This window comes from Chenopodium album, chromosome 11, assembly GCF_948465745.1.
Source record: "Chenopodium album chromosome 11, dcCheAlbu1.1, whole genome shotgun sequence".
NCBI classification, from domain to species: domain Eukaryota; kingdom Viridiplantae; phylum Streptophyta; class Magnoliopsida; order Caryophyllales; family Amaranthaceae; genus Chenopodium; species Chenopodium album.
In genome coordinates, this window is record NC_137844.1 from 3,461,808 (window position 1) to 3,479,229 (window position 17,422).

At 35.6% G+C, this 17,422-nt stretch overlaps 1 protein-coding gene and 1 pseudogene across 2 annotated transcripts; one reads left to right on the forward strand and one right to left on the reverse strand.

Moving 5' to 3' along the window:
• Window positions 1-607: 607 nt before the first annotated feature.
• LOC145568256 (acyl-coenzyme A thioesterase 2, chloroplastic-like) lies at window positions 608-8,378 on the reverse strand (annotated as a pseudogene). The gene is made up of 5 exons (XR_014095800.1): window positions 7,614-8,378; window positions 4,314-4,493; window positions 3,308-3,774; window positions 2,660-2,787; window positions 608-1,048 (listed from the first exon to the last, which is right to left on the reverse strand). The product of XR_014095800.1 is annotated as an acyl-coenzyme A thioesterase 2, chloroplastic-like (transcript).
• Window positions 8,379-9,132: 754 nt separating this feature from the next.
• LOC145568257 (uncharacterized) lies at window positions 9,133-16,388 on the forward strand. Its single transcript, XM_081627688.1, has 8 exons — window positions 9,133-9,846; window positions 12,238-12,761; window positions 13,288-13,338; window positions 13,416-13,523; window positions 15,140-15,235; window positions 15,361-15,459; window positions 15,859-15,918; window positions 16,028-16,388. Exons 1-8 carry the CDS (start codon window positions 9,303-9,305, stop codon window positions 16,091-16,093), a joined length of 1,548 nt encoding a protein of 515 aa, XP_081483814.1. The 5' UTR covers window positions 9,133-9,302; the 3' UTR covers window positions 16,094-16,388.
• Window positions 16,389-17,422: the final 1,034 nt, after the last annotated feature.

Below are 17,422 nucleotides of genomic sequence, written 5' to 3' on the forward strand. Positions count from 1 at the left end.
GCTTTATACTGTGATGAAGTTTAATGTCTACCTCTTTATATATTGTTGCTTTACTCGTCTATTTGGTTAATGGTGACATAATTATTTTTGTAAACATTCCTTTGATTTGTCCTTATAAAACTTGTTAAAGGATATATAAATGCTCATTAAGTACCTTTATTGCCTCTTTATGAGTTATGACTCTAATACTCTGAGTTTGGGTTGATGGGTGTCCTTAATTAAACTAGTACGTATATTGTGTTGGATGATTGTATTTATCATTTGACAAATTAATCATCCTTGGGTTGCAAAAATAATTATACAAGTTCACTTAATAATGATCAAATTAGACGTGAAAGGACCTCTAAATCCGACGACCTTGGCTAAATTTACAATTTACTGTAACACGTCAATAGAAAATTCTGGTATGAGACAATCTCACGATATGACTATCTTACCATCTGAAACTTGCTCAAGCCATTCCATATTCCATAAATGTCTATACAATTGTGTACGATGTGACTTGAACTAAAGATAGGTCAACTTAACATGTTAAAATATACTTTAAACAAGTCAATATCACCCAACAAATTTAAGATGCCTTCAGAATCTGAAGATATACTTGTAAGGAGTAGACAATTTCATATAATTTCTGAAACTCTTAAAATATAGAAGAGTTGATCCATAAACATGTGCAAATTCATACAGCTGCTACATAATGGTTAAAAATGCCAATAAACAAAGGCATAAGAAAGTGGTTCTGTTGTATTGTTTTTTGCAGAAACATGTGAACGATATCAGAAAGCATCACATATTCTGAAGTTAGTCATTCTACGAAGACGTACATAAACATCTACAGTGAGCAGTTTTCTAACCCTTATTCTTCAATAATGCTGGTCAGATCTTTGTTTGAACACTTGCTAACTTGCAAAGCCTTTGCATCCTTTCGCTCTATAATATGACGTGCTTCCTCTTCAGTGGCTGCTACAACGTTACGGATACTAACTTTGTTTTTCTCAGCCTTCGCTTCTGGACAGATGGTGAACGTGAAGTAGAATGTGTTGGACACCTGTATCGTAAATTCTATGCAGATCAATAAAAAATTTCAAGTAACTAAGCAATAATAATGGCTTAGGCATGATATTGATGTGTCTCACAACTTCACAAACCACACAGGGACAAGACAATAGTTCATCAGAGTATGCTCCATTTCGAGGTTCTAACTGGAAGATGCGAGATATATTGGATCGTTCTGCTACACCGAGTGAAACGGGTTTAATCTTTGCTTGTCTTCATGATAATAGATCATTAAGTGGCCAATTAGTTAACAAAGAAAAACACAAGATGTAAAATATCTTGGGAAGTAGAAAACTCAAGCTATTTGATTGACGAAAACATTTATTGAGAAATTCTACTCCCAACAAATTTGGGAAATTGACTTGCATAACTCTCCTTACTTAGGTAAATACATCCTGTAGCTCTATAGGTTCTTGCTGCAATCAATCAAACAAATTTTTTACAGTTTCATTCCTGGGTGATGCAACTTCCTACGTCCAACCATGTGACCACTTAAGTCTAATAATTAATCATATTCAGACTATTGTGGATTTGTTCAAGAAAATTATGATTATTCAAGATAAATCTACCTATGAGTCGACTGTAAAGTACTCACTCCGTTCTTTTATGTTTTACTTGGTTACTATTGACACGCAGCTTAAGAAAATATTGGAAAAAGGTGATTGGGTGTTAGATAAAGACATAAAGTAGGACACATAAAAGAGAGAGAATGTAAAAAAGGTGGGGGGGGGGTAGATATAGGTGAATAAAGTGAGTGTAAGGCCATGTTTGGTGAAAAGGTGAAAGTTGAAGCTGAAACTGATTGTATTAGCTGATTTTGACTAATTGATTGTATCAACTGATTTGACTAACTTATTTTATTAGCTAATTGTATAAAAGTGTTTGGTAAATAGCTGATTGTTTAAAGTTGTTTGAGTATGTGAAATGACTGATAAACTAATTGTAGTGGTAAGTGTTTATGTAGGATTTTGAATTAAACGGGGGTACAAGTGTTATTTTGTATATGATATTAAATAAGCTAATTGAAAAAGCTTCTAAAAGGAGCTTTTTGAAAAGGAGCTTTTTGAAAAAGTGCTTTTTGAAAAAGAGCTTATTTAGTGAAATAAGCTCTTTAAATAAGTTTTTTACCAAACACCTTAAATTTTTTCACCAAATACCTTAAATTAGCTTATCTAATAGTCAATAAGCTAAAGTTGTTGAAATAAGCTAATGTTGCTCAAATAAGCTATTTACCAAACACAACCGAAAGTGTAATAATTGTGGGGTAAAAGGAGTAAAATAAGTAAAAGGGGTAGGACTAAAATTGTATGAAGCATAACAGGTAGAAGTGTAGAACAAAAAAGAATTGAAGGAGTATGTTCTTATCACAAAAATAAAACAAATTTAGTATTTAGTATGAATTTTTACGAAGCAATTATTGACCCAATATCCAACCCCCTTATGTAACTAGTAAGATGGATATAAGTTAAACATTTGTCAATTATACAATAATTCAAAATAAAGATAAACAAAACCCAATTCAGAACATGCACGAGGAAATTCTAGTAAATATGTGCCAACACTTGATCAAATAAATTATTATTACTCGCGCAGTCGCGCTTACCTCACTTGACCTGATTTCAGGCCTTGTAACATGAGCTTCAACCTCAACATTAATCAAAGGATCTTCTGGATCTTCCAATTCTGTGTAAAGGACACATGATTTAAAACGCAAAAGTCACCAACATCGACCTGCAATAAAATATTATCAAAGAATTCAATCACAGTTACAATGAGAGATTTCCTCAAATATGCAGTCGTTCAAGTAAAAAAAAACAGACAATTTCAAGAGTAGAGCTGGATGAATATTGACAAGAACGATGACAAAATATATATCCCGTTGTTGGCAAAACAAGATGTTAGCAGCCTCGGTACTCAGTAGTGAAATTGACAATTTACAATGCAGTTTTTGCAGTCGGCTAATCATAGCCCTTAAAGTAGTTTACAGAACCAAAATTAGAGTACTACTCCGTATAACTAATTGCACGTCACAGAATGAAAAAATGCATCAGCTTCTCTATGTTCCAAACTAATCATCTCTTTCTTAGCTGCCATAAAGAACTAAGAGGTTAAATGTCAAGTTATTGAAAGGCACAAATTCAATTTGAGACTTCCACAAAAAAGAGGCAGGGACAACAAATCCACAACCAGGAAAATTAGGATATCCATGTCAGAATAATGTAAGGATCATCAAACAAACAAGATTACTTACAGGTTTCAAGAAGTCAACATGATCAACTTCTAGAAAAGAAGGCCTCACACCAGCAAATGCATATGCTGTAGAAAATGCAAGCTCAAATGCTCTATGCATCAGAATCCCTCCAAAGATCCTACCGTGGATATTTCTCTGCTGAGGCTGGCATATCAAAGAGTTTGCAAGACGGGTGTCCCTCAAAAGAATGCTATTTCTATCTGCCAATGCTGGCATATCACAGAAGATGCGCCCCTCAGATAAAAGAGTTGCCAATCTATCTACTTCCCCACTTGCATAATCCTTTTTGTTTAAACCTCCTTTCCTTTTCCTAAATTTGCTTCTCTCTTCTGCTTCTTCAAACAAAACTTTTTCCTTATCAGTTTCAGGAGAGAGCCTGTTAACTGGAGCAGCTTTCCGTGTCTTTGAATCCCGGGCCACGAAAATGAAATTAGCTGTAAGAGCAACTGAATCTGAAGCAAATGATCCTGCATAAGACAGCCATATTAAAAAGATTAATTTTAAGTAGATCTAGACATGTTGAGCATTTGGCATATATTGTACTAATACATTAAAATTAGCAATTTTGATATTTTTGTGTTGAATCAGAAAAATGGAAATGTAATGGGAATATTACTAAGTGCAAGCAATCCCAAGCAATCCCATGCTAATAGCAGCTAGTTATTGTAACTGGTTATTTTTGGTATCTAGATAGGAATAGGGTTGGAAATGTTAGTTTTGGACTAGGATTGTAACAGCAAGCAATCCCATGCTAATAGCAGCTAGTTATTGTAACTGGTTATTTTTGGTTTCTAGATAGCCAATAGGAATAGGGTTGGAAATGTTAGTTTTGGACTAAGAGTGTAACTAAAGCAAGCAGAGATTCACATGCTCAATTATCCTAACAAATTGTAATAGTTCATAATGTGAAGATTTTACACATTCAATCTATCTTCGAGCCAGTTTTAATTTCATAAAGTGCACTCCAGAGGCTACAATGAGACCAGATGCAAAATTCTATCAGTACCTTCAACGGCCTGACTAACGTCCAGTTGAATCTCAATTGAAGACCACCCAACCCATATATGACTGATCCAGATATCCTCAAATCACTGTCTACACTGATTGGCTTCTTCAAAACTATCCTGTCAACAGAAGCAGTGACCAGCAACAGCGGTCTTGTAGTGTAGTCGTCATCAGAACAATGCTGAACCACCAAAAATAGAATAGGTTCAGAAAATGGGGGTTTTTACTATCAGAGGGAAACGTACAAGTATGTTTTGTACACCCCAGTATACGAGTACTACGATCAGAGTGCATGACATTCTTTCAACTACCGTTCTGTAATCCTTGCTGACAGTTAAGTCATACTAATACCTTCAGGGAAGATCTTGATAGAAATGTTTAGCTAATAAGTTAGCTGCTTAAAGCCTAAAAAGTTACCTTTTTTTTTTTTTTTTTTTGGGTAGTCATAGAATGGCATCAAATCTATTAAAATGGTGAAGCTGAAAATGATTCGTCCTCTGTCACCGCAGGATCAAATAATGAATCCAGTGAAAGATGTAGCTCACACACATCAAACTCTCCTAGTAAAAACTAAATCTTAGAAAGATAGAAAGAAGTATACTTAGGTGTTACTTCTGTTATGGCCAACAGGATTATCGGAGAAACACAACCCAAGATTCATCAGGCCAGCAGTGAAGGTTACAGCTTGTTTGTTAGACCATTCTGAAATTCTAAATGCCTACAGTAAATGGGAAGGATGTCTCCTCTAAGGTTCTAAGTCTCCTAGAATAATGGGTTAATTCAAATCCATCATTGATTTCCTCAGATCCATAAAAGATCCCTTCAACGCATCCTCCAATCCATAAAAGATCCCTTCAACGCAGATGAGGGATTGACAGAAGACCCTGAGATCCCTACTGCAGCCGATTTTGAAAGTTATAGCCTAGTCTGTGAGGGTGGATGAAAATTTTCACAAGAATTAGGAATTAAACATTCCTGATTTTTTTGATAGCCAGCAAGTTACAGACAAGACTAGATACTAGACACAAAATTCATTGAATATGTATGGGTTTCTGACATTGAGCATACCAAGGAGACGTGGAACCTTGAAAGAGTTGTTGAAAGTTCTTCCTGGCATTGAGCATCCTATAATGAGCCTCAAAACTGCTTAGAATTTGTAGTGACAATTTGAATCAGTGCTTGCCGAACCTCTTGAAATACTATGCCAGTGAAGCGCTCAACGAGGCATTGAGGAATTACACCACCACCGAGAAGTTCCACACTTACATTGTCGCATTTAAAAACAATTGTTTTCACCAACCATTTGACAATCAAATATTTGATGTTCATAAAGAAGTGAAGCCAAAAGGCTCAAAATTGCTCAGGTGGATATTATTGCTACTAAAATTCGATATTGAGGTGAAAAATAAGAAAAGGCCTGAGAATGCGGTACCAAATCATTTATCAAGGTTAGAGCTTGTGAAAGAAGGACTTGGACAATTGCATATAGATGACGAGTTCCATGATGATTTGTTGTCCGTCAATCAAAGCAAGAGTTTACTGTGGTCTGCGGATTTAGTGAATTATCTAGTTTGAAGCACCATTCTGCCCAAGGTAAACCTTAACAAAGGAAGAAAATTTTGCTCAATGGAATGAAATATATATGGGATGATCCCATATCGTATAAGAGGGGGTGGATGGTTTATTGTGAAGGTCACCCGCTAGTCCTACAAATGAACCTGAACGGCTGGTTGTATGGGTGCTTGCTAGCTATTCAAATCATCTTGTTTTCCACCCTATACAATTGAGCAGGCACTTGGCCATGGTATGAGCGGGTTAGATTTTAAGAAATGGATGGCCTTTTTTTATTTATTTTTTTTGCGGCAGGGAAATGGATGCCCTAAGGCTCTTACAATGGACAATATCCTGTTGTTGCAACTTCAATACTTGTGAGAGCAACTCTTGCTGATCCTGCAATACATATTGATAATACTTGTGAACCCTAAGGTGGGCTGATAATAAATCTTTAAGGGTTATGTACTTATGTGAGCAAGTTAAGATAAATGGCAAAGGATCTAGCTTTTTAAGGGGTAGGATATGAATGGATATTTGAATAGCTGTGTTGGGGTTGAACCTACAGATTGGTAAAAATTCTATTCATATTCATGATAGATCATTAAAAACGTTCAAACAAGACCAACCTCCTTTACCATGTAAGCTTTGGCTAATCATCTAAAAAGGCCATCTAAGCAATATTGGGTCGGCAAGATTTTCTAACCAACTAACTAGTTTCATTTAGGTTCATCAAACAGCATTCTCAACCTCTTCAGCCAGTTACAACTCTAATTTGAATTTATCCAGATAGGAATTTGTCCTTCTTGTGTTCCTATCTCCTTGAGGAATCTTGCAATACATTGTAATTTGTAAGCTCCTCTTCCTTTGTGATCCTAGAGCTTCACACTATAGTGAAGCCATGTTTGTCAAAAAATTTGCTGAAGTCACTTAAATTTCAGACAATATTAAGTAAAACTAAGAGTAAGGATATGATCAGGGAAGTACTAATGCTAATAAGTAAAGACATGATAGGAGATGTAACCAGCTACAGTAGATGGATGAAAAAGCTATTTATTTATGTAATTAAGGGGATAGACAGGAAGGTGCAATGGCTAGAGTAAGACATGTTGTTCTCCTATAGAGAAGTTGTTCCATGAAGCCAGCAGTACTATCCAAACTCCAAAGCTAACCAGAAGTGAAGTATCCTTCAAAATAAGGTATAGTCTGGAGTCTTGACAAAAAGATTAAGTTCAGTTCTAATGAGTGTTTGGTCAGATTGAAATTGAAAAAAAAAAGAAACAAATTTTGAACAGGTTTGGTGATGGCTTCTTTCGATAATGTGGTATAATTCCTGCGAAAATTGAAACGAAAAGGGCAAAGTTTGCTGTAGCATACACAACAGCGAAATTATACCCATATGTACTTGGCATCCTTGACTTCAGAACAATATATGAATGTGGAACATGCAATGCATTCTATGTCAAATTAAGTAATAGAAGCCCTTGTAATTTACTCATGACACAACAGTGCAACACTATCTGAATACAATCAACAACTAGAGTTCAAACCAACTAAACAAAGAAAGTAGCATTACAAAGAACAAACAACAGCATAAAGTATTGAACTGGCCGCCAGCTAGCTTAGTTGGTAAAAGTCTAGGGTCATACCCAAATACTCGAGTTCAACTCTCGTCTACATCATTGTTCTTTCAGATCTCTCTACACCAAAAAATACAAATGACAATCGGAAAAAAAAAAATTGGTTTTACCTTAACAGAGATAGTACCAGCAAGGGCATCAAGATCTTCAAGCAATTTCCCAATCCTCATTTCATTCCAAGGATCCCTGTACTGCTCTCTGAGGATAAAATCAGAAGAGAAATTGTACAAAACAGTCATCCTAGATTGAGCAGGAGTCCTAGTAAGCAAATGGGTTTGTGGTGGATGATCAATTGAAGGGTCATTCATAATCTCAAAAATCTTAGACCTTGTTTCCCATAATGCTATTGTTACAGGTGAATGATACATTCCAGGCCACAAACTCAAGGGCTTCTGCTTCCCATCACTTAATTCTTGTGTGCTTGAATCCTCAAATGGCTTTGGCAAATTTGAGTAAACTGATATGAAATTTGAGGGTGTATAATTGGGATGTTCCATTTGAGGGAAAAAAAAAATTGGTTCTTTGAGGCAATTCGTCGAACAGTTGGTGGGCAATTGGGTGATCAAAGCAATTAGGTTGTTCGTTTAATGCAAAGATGGGAGCTTTTTGAGAAGATTTGCAGGTGAAAGTTTGGTAAGGAATTGTGATGACGAGAGAAAAGCGCTTGTTTGTCTCGTGATTAAATAATTCAAGTCAAATAATTGGAAGTATTTGAATTCTGAATTATGAACAATGTACATGTTGAAAGAGTGTTCCTGAATATTTCTTGTGGAGACGTGGAGTGCAGAATTGGAGAACATAGCTGAGTTGCTTTGACTTGTTCGAGCATTTGTGGAGCTTAGCTTATGGCTTGACTGCAGTCCTGCCCCGTGTCGTAACACCATCTTTCCAAATACGACATTTATCTGTGTTAGGCCGATGGCTCACAAATTAAAGACACGATCAAATTTATCATGAACTCATAATATCAAAACAACCATTATTAAATTAATAGATGATTTCTTTAAAATGGTCAAAACTCGGATTTTAGCCTTCAATTTTAGAAAATTAATCATAGAGGGGAGAGAACAAGGTTCTTATGAACCCTCACATGGGCTTGGGAAGTCACTTGGGTAGTTGGAACCATCCAACATGTCTCAACTATCAATGTAGCCAGTTACAAACCTACCTCACATCACCAACTGATCTTTATGTGACTAACGATTAATCTTTTATAATTTCATATTGTACTCCCCATAGTTATTTGAATTTTCAACATTCAAAAAGTTAATTGTATGGAAAATTTTTAGACCTAACTGGTTAGATGTGAAGGTGCTTCTCATGAATTCAAGAGATCTTATGAAGCTTATTTAGTGTTCGAAGCTCCAAATCCATATAATTTATGCCTTACTACATAACTTTGTATTCTCGTAATCATGCTTTGTGTCATATGTTAGTCAAGTTTACGTCTTGCCTTACTCCATAACTTTGTATCCCTTATTTATTATTCATATCGTTCCTCTCCAATATGTCTTAAGACGAGCCAAGATGTTGTTAACCCAATATTACTTGGATTAGTCTCCTCCACCTAATTAATTTCATAGTGTCATAGGTCTGTCTGAGTCGATTAAAATTTGGGCCCAGATTCTGATCAACCCAAACACTGAACCAACCATCACTACCTTCAACAGTTGAACCCTAACTCTCTCTCTCTTTCTTTCTCCTAAAAACTTCACCTCACACACCCAGAAAAAACTTCAACAATGGAGTAAAACCATCGTTAAACCCAAAACCCCAATAAAGTTAATCAAAATTTCACAATGAGCAAACCTCCATTTTCATGGCTTTCCCGCTTAATCTCCACCAAAACCCTATCCCTTAAACCCACCTCAACCCCTCATCATCATCACCATTATCGTACATTCTCTCTCCTCCGACCCATTTCTTCAATACCCACATTCAAATCTCCGCTACAAATCCGCCATTTTTGCGATTACAACTACACAGAAGATGAAATGGCGCAGGCACTCCAAAACCTGAAGAACGAAGCAGAAAGGTTGAAGCATAGGGAGAGAGAAGAGAAGCGAAAAGCGGGTATTGTCGTTGATGAAGCAGCTGAAGAAGAGGAGGATTGGATGGGTGTTAATCCTTTGATTGAGAAATTGGAGAAGGAAGAAGCAAAGGGTTATGGTATGCATGATAAGGTGAAATGGGATCCCAGTTTTGATGATTATAGTGATTCGGATTCTGAAGATGATGAAGCTGAAGATCCTCAAGTTATAGAGGAGACTAGGAAGTTTAATTTGATGGTTGAAAGGAAGTTTAATCGTTATCAGGAGTTGCTCAAAGAATTTGCTACCTCAAGTATGGTATCTTATCTCTTCTCTTTTTCTATTGTTTATATTTTGATTATGCTATTAATTTGTCATTTTTCGATTGTTCTGTTTAAAATTAAGGTTTGAGAACTAATTTGGTTTCGAATTGAGTCGGATTAGATCATGTTTGGCAAATGTAGCTATTGTGATTACTTTGGAAATTTTGCAATGCTGTAATGTCTTTTCAATCTATTGTTTAGTTGGGTGGAAAGCTAAAGCTAGATTAGTTGTTTTGAAAGTTAGGATAAAAATTGAGTAGGATTAGACCATGATTGGGGAATGTAGCTAGTAGTAGCTTTTGGATGTTAGGTGTAAAAGGTGTTAGAGTCCATTTTAGGGAAATGGTGCAATGGTTTATTAATATGGACTGCAATTCAAAGTCTAGATGGTATTTTTGTTTCTTATATGGAGTTTTATGCTAGTTGATTGAAGGATCTACAAATTGACACCAATTACTGCAACCAGGATCAACGGGATTGGGGTTATAAGATAGTGTTTCAACCAACTGAGTAGAATTATACTCTGTTGGTGAAAGTAGCTATTTTGGTTGTTGTAGTAGCTGTTGGATACTTGGATGTTAGGTGTTAGGGCCCCGTCGGGGAATTGTTGGTTAATATGGATAATAATTGAATGTCTTGACAATCTGTTGTTTAGTTGTATGGGAAGCTTATTGGTGCTTTGTAAGTTAGGACCTTTTGAATCGAGTAGTATTAGATCCTATTTGGTGAAGGTAGATATTGTTATTGTTGTTAGGTGTCATAGTAACTATTAGATGGTGTTAGAGCCTCGTTTGGGGAATTGCTGCAATAATGTGCTGATATGGACAATTGTCAAATTGAGTAGGGTTGGACCATCTTTGGCAATAGTAGCTATTGTAATTGCTATTACCGCACCTTTTGGGATAAGTTTGTAATGTTGTGTTAGCAGGGACAATAATTGAATTTTTCATAAATATGTTGTTAATACTTTTCTGGAGTAATATGCTAGCTAGTTGATTGAAGGATTTTTCAAAAAAGGCATACCTTAGTGTAGCTATTTGGGATTGGAGGCAGTGGGTTCAAAAAGATTGTATTGTATGTTATGAATATTTTGTGGGTTATGAAAGCTTGCAATGCTTTCATGAAGGTTCTATTGATTATAGAGGCTAGATAGTGGAAACAGGACAGGGAAATTTTAATTTATCTTCTTACATTTCTGAAGAATGGTTTCTTGGGGTGGTAAAAAAATTCAGTGTATGGTATGTTACCACGCATAGTTTTACTTTGTGTAGCTAAGTGCAATGTGTTGTTGCTATTTATGAATTTAAATGTCTGTCCTTGCCTTGATTAATCAGAACCTGAAAATTTAGATTCTTTCAATTCTTGTTAGTTTATTAGCTCATATCATCTCCTAAGTCGATGCATGCATTGAACTTAGCAAAACCTATATGAAACATTTGATTGTTGCTTAAATAGATACAAAAAATTATAGTAGCTATGTGGAAATAATGGAGATACAGAAACTAATGTGGAGTGTGGACAATTATGTAAGAAAGTATATTTATGATCTTTTTTCAAAATTCTCGAAAGTGTATTGGCTTTCAACTTCTGCATATGGTCTGCTTAACCCAAGGAGTTGTAATTCATTTATTTATTATTGCGTAAAAATTTACTTTGAATAATTGCTGAAGTCTGGGTTGCATTATTATTTAGTTTTATCATACTTAGAATTGGTAAGTTAGAGACATTTTTGTAAACAATTTACATATATAATTGATCACATACCATCTTGCTGTCCATTTTTATCATCAAACTTGGGCCTGCTATAATATGAAATGACAAACAGCTGAATGTAATTGATGATTTGGCCAGCTAGTTGTTACGAATATCTGACAAACTGTTTGTATTATCGCTGTTGTTAGCTGTAACTGTTTAAAGGTGTTAAGAGCTTTCTGAATCAATAAACTTGAGTTTGCCTAAAAAAAAAACAAAAAAAAACCCAATAAACTTGAGCTAGTAGCTTTTAATGAACAGCTGTTCAGACACAAACTTCTAAGGCTCTTACCTAGAAAATGTTTTACCAAAAACAGGAGCTTGGAGGTTGAGATGGTCAAATGTATAAGCCCCCCAGCACTTGAACCAAATATCTCCGGAGACTGTACACAAATTTTTTTGGAAATTCCAGTTTTGTAAGAGGGAAATATTGTTAGAGTTTTTAAAAGTACCTCCCCCCCCCCCCCCCCCCCCCCTCCCCAAATGATGTGTGCCGTTTATTTAGGATCTGCTTTATTGGACGGTGTAAGAGTCAAAATATGTCACCTGTGTGGCCTTGGCTTCTGTCTATGCATGAGAATTGAGCATGACTTTATGAAGTTGTGCTTAAATTATCAATTATCTCACAGGAACTTTTGACGATGGCTTGAAATGGATGAAAAAGATTGATAAGTTTGAGGAGAAGCATTTCCGTCTCCAACTGGAGTACAGAGTCATTGGCGAATTGATCAATCGTTTCAAGGAAGCCACTGGAAAAGACAAGTTTCTGCTTGCCCAGAAATTGAACAGGGCTATGAGGTTGGTGGAGTGGAAGGAAACTTTCGATCCTAAAGATCCTGCCAATTATGGAATTATACACAGGGAGGAATTGCCTTCTGCAGAAGTCGTCGATGATGGTGAAGTTGAGAGAGAAAAGTCAATGATAGAAGGTAGGATCGATGATAGTGATGAAGAAGAGTTTGATGACATGAAAGAGAGAGATGACATACTTCTGGAGAAGCTTAATGCTATTGACAAAATGCTAGAAGAAAAATTAACAGCATTGGATCATACATTTGGAAGGAAAGGAAAACTTTTGGAAGAAGAAATTAGAGATCTTGCAGAGGAGAGAAATTCTTTGACAGAGAAGAAGAGAAGACCAATGTATAGGAAAGTAAGTGTCAGCATCGTCTTTATCACACTGATATTTCATTCCTATGCCACCTTATACAGAAGTTTTGCAAAAAAACCTACAGTGACTTTAGCTTACAATGCGCTCTTCTGTATTGGCTTAAGAATTTATTCTTATGATATTAATATTCTCATCTCAGTCTGATATTTTAAACGTCTATGTTGAAAATTTTTCAGTTCATAATTCTAGTTGAAATCTTGTCAGCGCATATGATTATCACATGTACTTGAATGAGGTACAACCTACTGATATGGGGATTTATTTTTCCTGACAGTATTCTGCCTGGGAAGTAAATATAAACTAAATTAGCTGGATAGATGCTAGTTATATAATAATGATTGTAGCTTAATTTGGTGGTGAGTTGCAGCTGTAATGTAGTAGTTTGATGTGTCAAATCATTTTTCGCGTCCTTTTGACAGAAATTTTAGTGTACAACAAAGATTGCATAGCTTGTTCTATTTAGTGTATGTGACACTCAACGAAGTGACTTTTTGGTATTGAATTACAGGGCTTTGATGCACAATTGATTGATATGAACCGGACATGCAAAGTAACAAAGGTATAATTGCATCCTTCTTTTAGTTTTCTATTCTTAGCTGGTTAAAATCTCTTCTCTAACTGGGCTTCACGCTCTAGGGTGGTCAAGTGATCAAGTACACGGCAATTATTGCATGTGGGAATTATAATGGTGTAGTTGGTTATGCCAAAGCAAAAGGCCCAGCAATACCTATTGCACTTCAGAAGGTATGTTATTAAGTTGCTAAATGATTCTCCAGCTTGGCTTTGATGACTTGTTTAATTTGTCAATGCAAATTTCCTTCATTTAAATACGTTTACAATTTGTCGTGAACTACTTTCCTAAACCCATTATTTAGTTTCTGATTGTCAGGTTTGACACATAAGCATGGCCATATGCAACTATAAATTAACAGTTAACAATTGCTGTAATTTAGGCCATGAGTCATGTTATACAGTATTGTAATATGAATAAGGAATTGCTCTTGTCGATTTTCCTGTAGTTGGAGAGCTCGGGAAGTGTGTAATGTTGATATGCACTTGGCCATCAAGGGCCATGGTATTAACTTTTCTTTCAAGCTAATTGTTGCCAGTTTTTACATTTTTGAAATAATAAATTTCCAACAATTAAATTTAAGATCCAGTTAAAATTAGTGGCACACTGTTCCCAAGGTGTTGTGGAATCCATGGGAGGAACCCTTCCACTTTTCATTCCTGGTGCGGAAAAGTCTAAAATTGAAGGTTATACACGCTTAGGACCAATTTAGAGGTTTTGGGACCCAGTGTCCAAAAAACTCGAGATTGTAGGGGATGCATATTGGGTCATATAACATTGTTTTGAACCATATATGACCAGCTGACCACTAGTCGGTTATATAAAGTCCTCTTGATGGCGTTAAGTTAATGAATTTCGCGTAAGTTGTAAACAGGTAAATTGGCAATTTAAAAGCAAAAGTGGATGGTTCCAACAATCCAAATAGAATTCCGGGGTGTCTTGGGGTCTAAATGAAGCACTCATGCCCCTTTTTGTCTAAATTTTTTCAAAACTGAAGTATATAATCCACGCTTTTGGGCCAATTTTGGGAAATTTTCCAAAATTGAAGTGAATGTGTGGGGTGTCCTCTAGGGTCATATAAGTTGGTTTGGAACCATAAGAGGCTTATCAATAGGCCTATAAAGTCCTAAGAATGAGTTTGGTTCAATTACGTGGCTAGTTTGGTATGTTGTATTATTGATAGTGAAAAACTGCTAGAGACGGTTCCAGTAATAACCAAATTGGCACTTCAGCTGCATGGAGCCTTCATCTTCATTGGCATTGTTGACTATTCCCAAATTCATTACTTACCAACATTCCATCATGATGTATATTTAGTGTTATACCATTACACTATTTTGGTGCTGGTGTTAGTGTTAGTATTAGTGTTAGATTACTCAACACCAATAGTTATAATGGAATGGAAATGGGAGCCTTTTATCTCAAGATGGAAAATATGTATGTTATATGACTAAATGTATACTACGTTTTTGGACCCGACAAGATTATGCATTGAGGTGTTGTTGAGGAAGCACCTATATGTACTGGATGTTTGCCTGTTATTGAGAAATTTGCATAAACTATGACTGGCTCTTCATTTAACCTGGCATTTGATGTTATAGTAGTATTGTATGTCTGTTTACTGAGCTAGATAAGTAGTTTCTGTCTGTTTATAAACCATCATTTACCGGTTCATTATTGTGACTTGCTATAATTGAGTTTATTTTTTACCACCGTATTTTTTAGCAGAATTGTAGTAATGCCATTTTATTGGATGTCATCTGACTATTATTTTCGTTTACATGAACAGGCATATGAGAAATGCTTTCAGAATCTCCATTACATTGATAGATATGAGGACCATACAATTGCACATGCCATACAGACTACATACAAGAAAACAAAGGTTGTCCCCCCCCCCCTCTCTTTCTTGCAATCTTGTACTCATACTTTGGCACTTTGCTTACAACTTCACTTAGTTGTGAACTGATGCTCACTGAATATCATATTATGCTCTGAATGCTATTTTAGGTCTATCTATGGCCTGCAAAAACTGCAACGGGAATGAAGGCTGGCAAAACTGTACTCACAATTTTGAACTTGGCTGGCTTTAAAAATGTCAAATCAAAGGTATGTATCAGCTATTCAGCTTTATTAGCTATTACATTGTAGGGCCTTTAGGCTGTCTTGGTTGGACGGAATCATTTTCCAATTTTCCAAGAACACAGGATTTCTCCTTCTCTGCCGGCTGTTTGCAAAAGGATGAACACGATAATTTTCAGTTGAACATAGATTTCTAAATGGTGGAAAATACTTTCCTCAAAGAACCTCAGCTTATTCTTCTCCTCTCACCTCTGTTCCCCCTTTTTCTTTTTCTCCCCAACTTCTCTTTTAAGGAACTAAACACAGGGAAATAAAATTTAAAATCTTTAATGATGCATTTTGTTAAATCAATTGACCCTGCCTTCTCAATACCATTCTGGTGGATATAGCATTGTTTATGAACGTGTATTATTCTTGTCTGTTTAGGTTATTGGTTCAAGGAATCCACATAACACTGTCAAGGCTCTTTTCCAAGCGTTAAATGCGGTGAGTAGTAGATTTAGCTTGCAATTCCCCCTTCCCCTTTTACTCCCATGGTCAAGGAATCCTCATCACTGTTTCCTCATTGCTGTTTATTGTTATGGGTTTTGCACAGATCGAAACTCCAAAAGACGTTCAGGAGAAGTTTGGCCGAACTGTTGTTGAATCTTATCTTCTATAGTTGAAGTTCCCCTGCCATTTTCTTTTAAACTTGCCCATTTTTTTCTAGTTTCTGTCTACAAAAGAATCATTTTTTCTTTTGGAATAGAAAGGGGAGAGAGCTGAAGATCAATTTTGTTCGCTCTGCTTAAACAATGTATTTTTGTAGTTTAGTATTGTATCCGCAGAGGAGTATCGTTGTCCAGGATATCAGTTTTAAATGTTCTTCTGTTTGGGTTGTAAAGGTGAAAACAGTCATATATTCAGCTTACCTAGTATTGAATAATCTTCCAAATTCGGGGGGAAGGAATGCTACATTTTCATATTGTTTTCACCGTTCAATTGCTATTTTGTGTATCAGTGCAAAATTGATAGGTGGAATTGACAATTGTAAACCCTATTGAACAAGTGTATATTAATCAACAGGTTAACCAAGGGTCAATGAATTGCAAGACCTAATCAGATAACCAGATTAATGTATATACTGTATTAGTTTTAAAAAGAATATTTTCCCATGATTAACAAGTGTTTTATGCAACTTTAGTTAATTATTTATCCAGTTTTAATTATAAGTTAGCTAAGAGTTTTACACCATACCATGAGAAGTTAAAAACATTGATGAATTTGTGGCTTTTCTAGGTGGTAGTTAGTAGGTCATATCTGTATTATTAAAGCAAAGACGCCTAAGCAAGCCATAAAATCTACTCTTACAAATGTAATCGCAAATATGTTTATTCACATCCGGTTAAGTATTGGCGTATAGCTGCTACTTACATGCCAAGTAAATAGCAGTTATACGCCAAGTAAATAGCAGTTATACGACAAAAGAATGGTGAATTTTTTTTTTCCCAGCGGTACAATATTTGTACCAGTGTTATCTAAAATAGCTATAAATAGTACTACTAAAATAGCTTATACTCTAGTAGTACATTAAAAATTCCATAAGTATAATGGTACATTAAAAATACCATTGTAGCAATAAAAAAATCTCAAAAACTAAGTGAATTTACCAATTAACTCTCCTATATGCATCCAAAACATATAGGAGCTATGCGCCTAGTTACACTCTCCACATCCTACATCATTATTCATTAACATCTTTAATTAAAGGATAAGAAAATCCCCACTTCAAAGTATGTTGAGAGAGTTTTGATCCCCCAGTCTCATAATACTATAATAGTAAGATGATAATCTTTCCACTAGTATCAAAGGAATATGTGAATAGTGAAAAAAACCATGATACAATGCATTATACAGGGGAGACAATGCATTATACAACCATGGTGGGGGCCGTGGGCTTCTAATAAAACACAGTAATTTATAGCCCATGCATGCAAAATTACAAAGATCC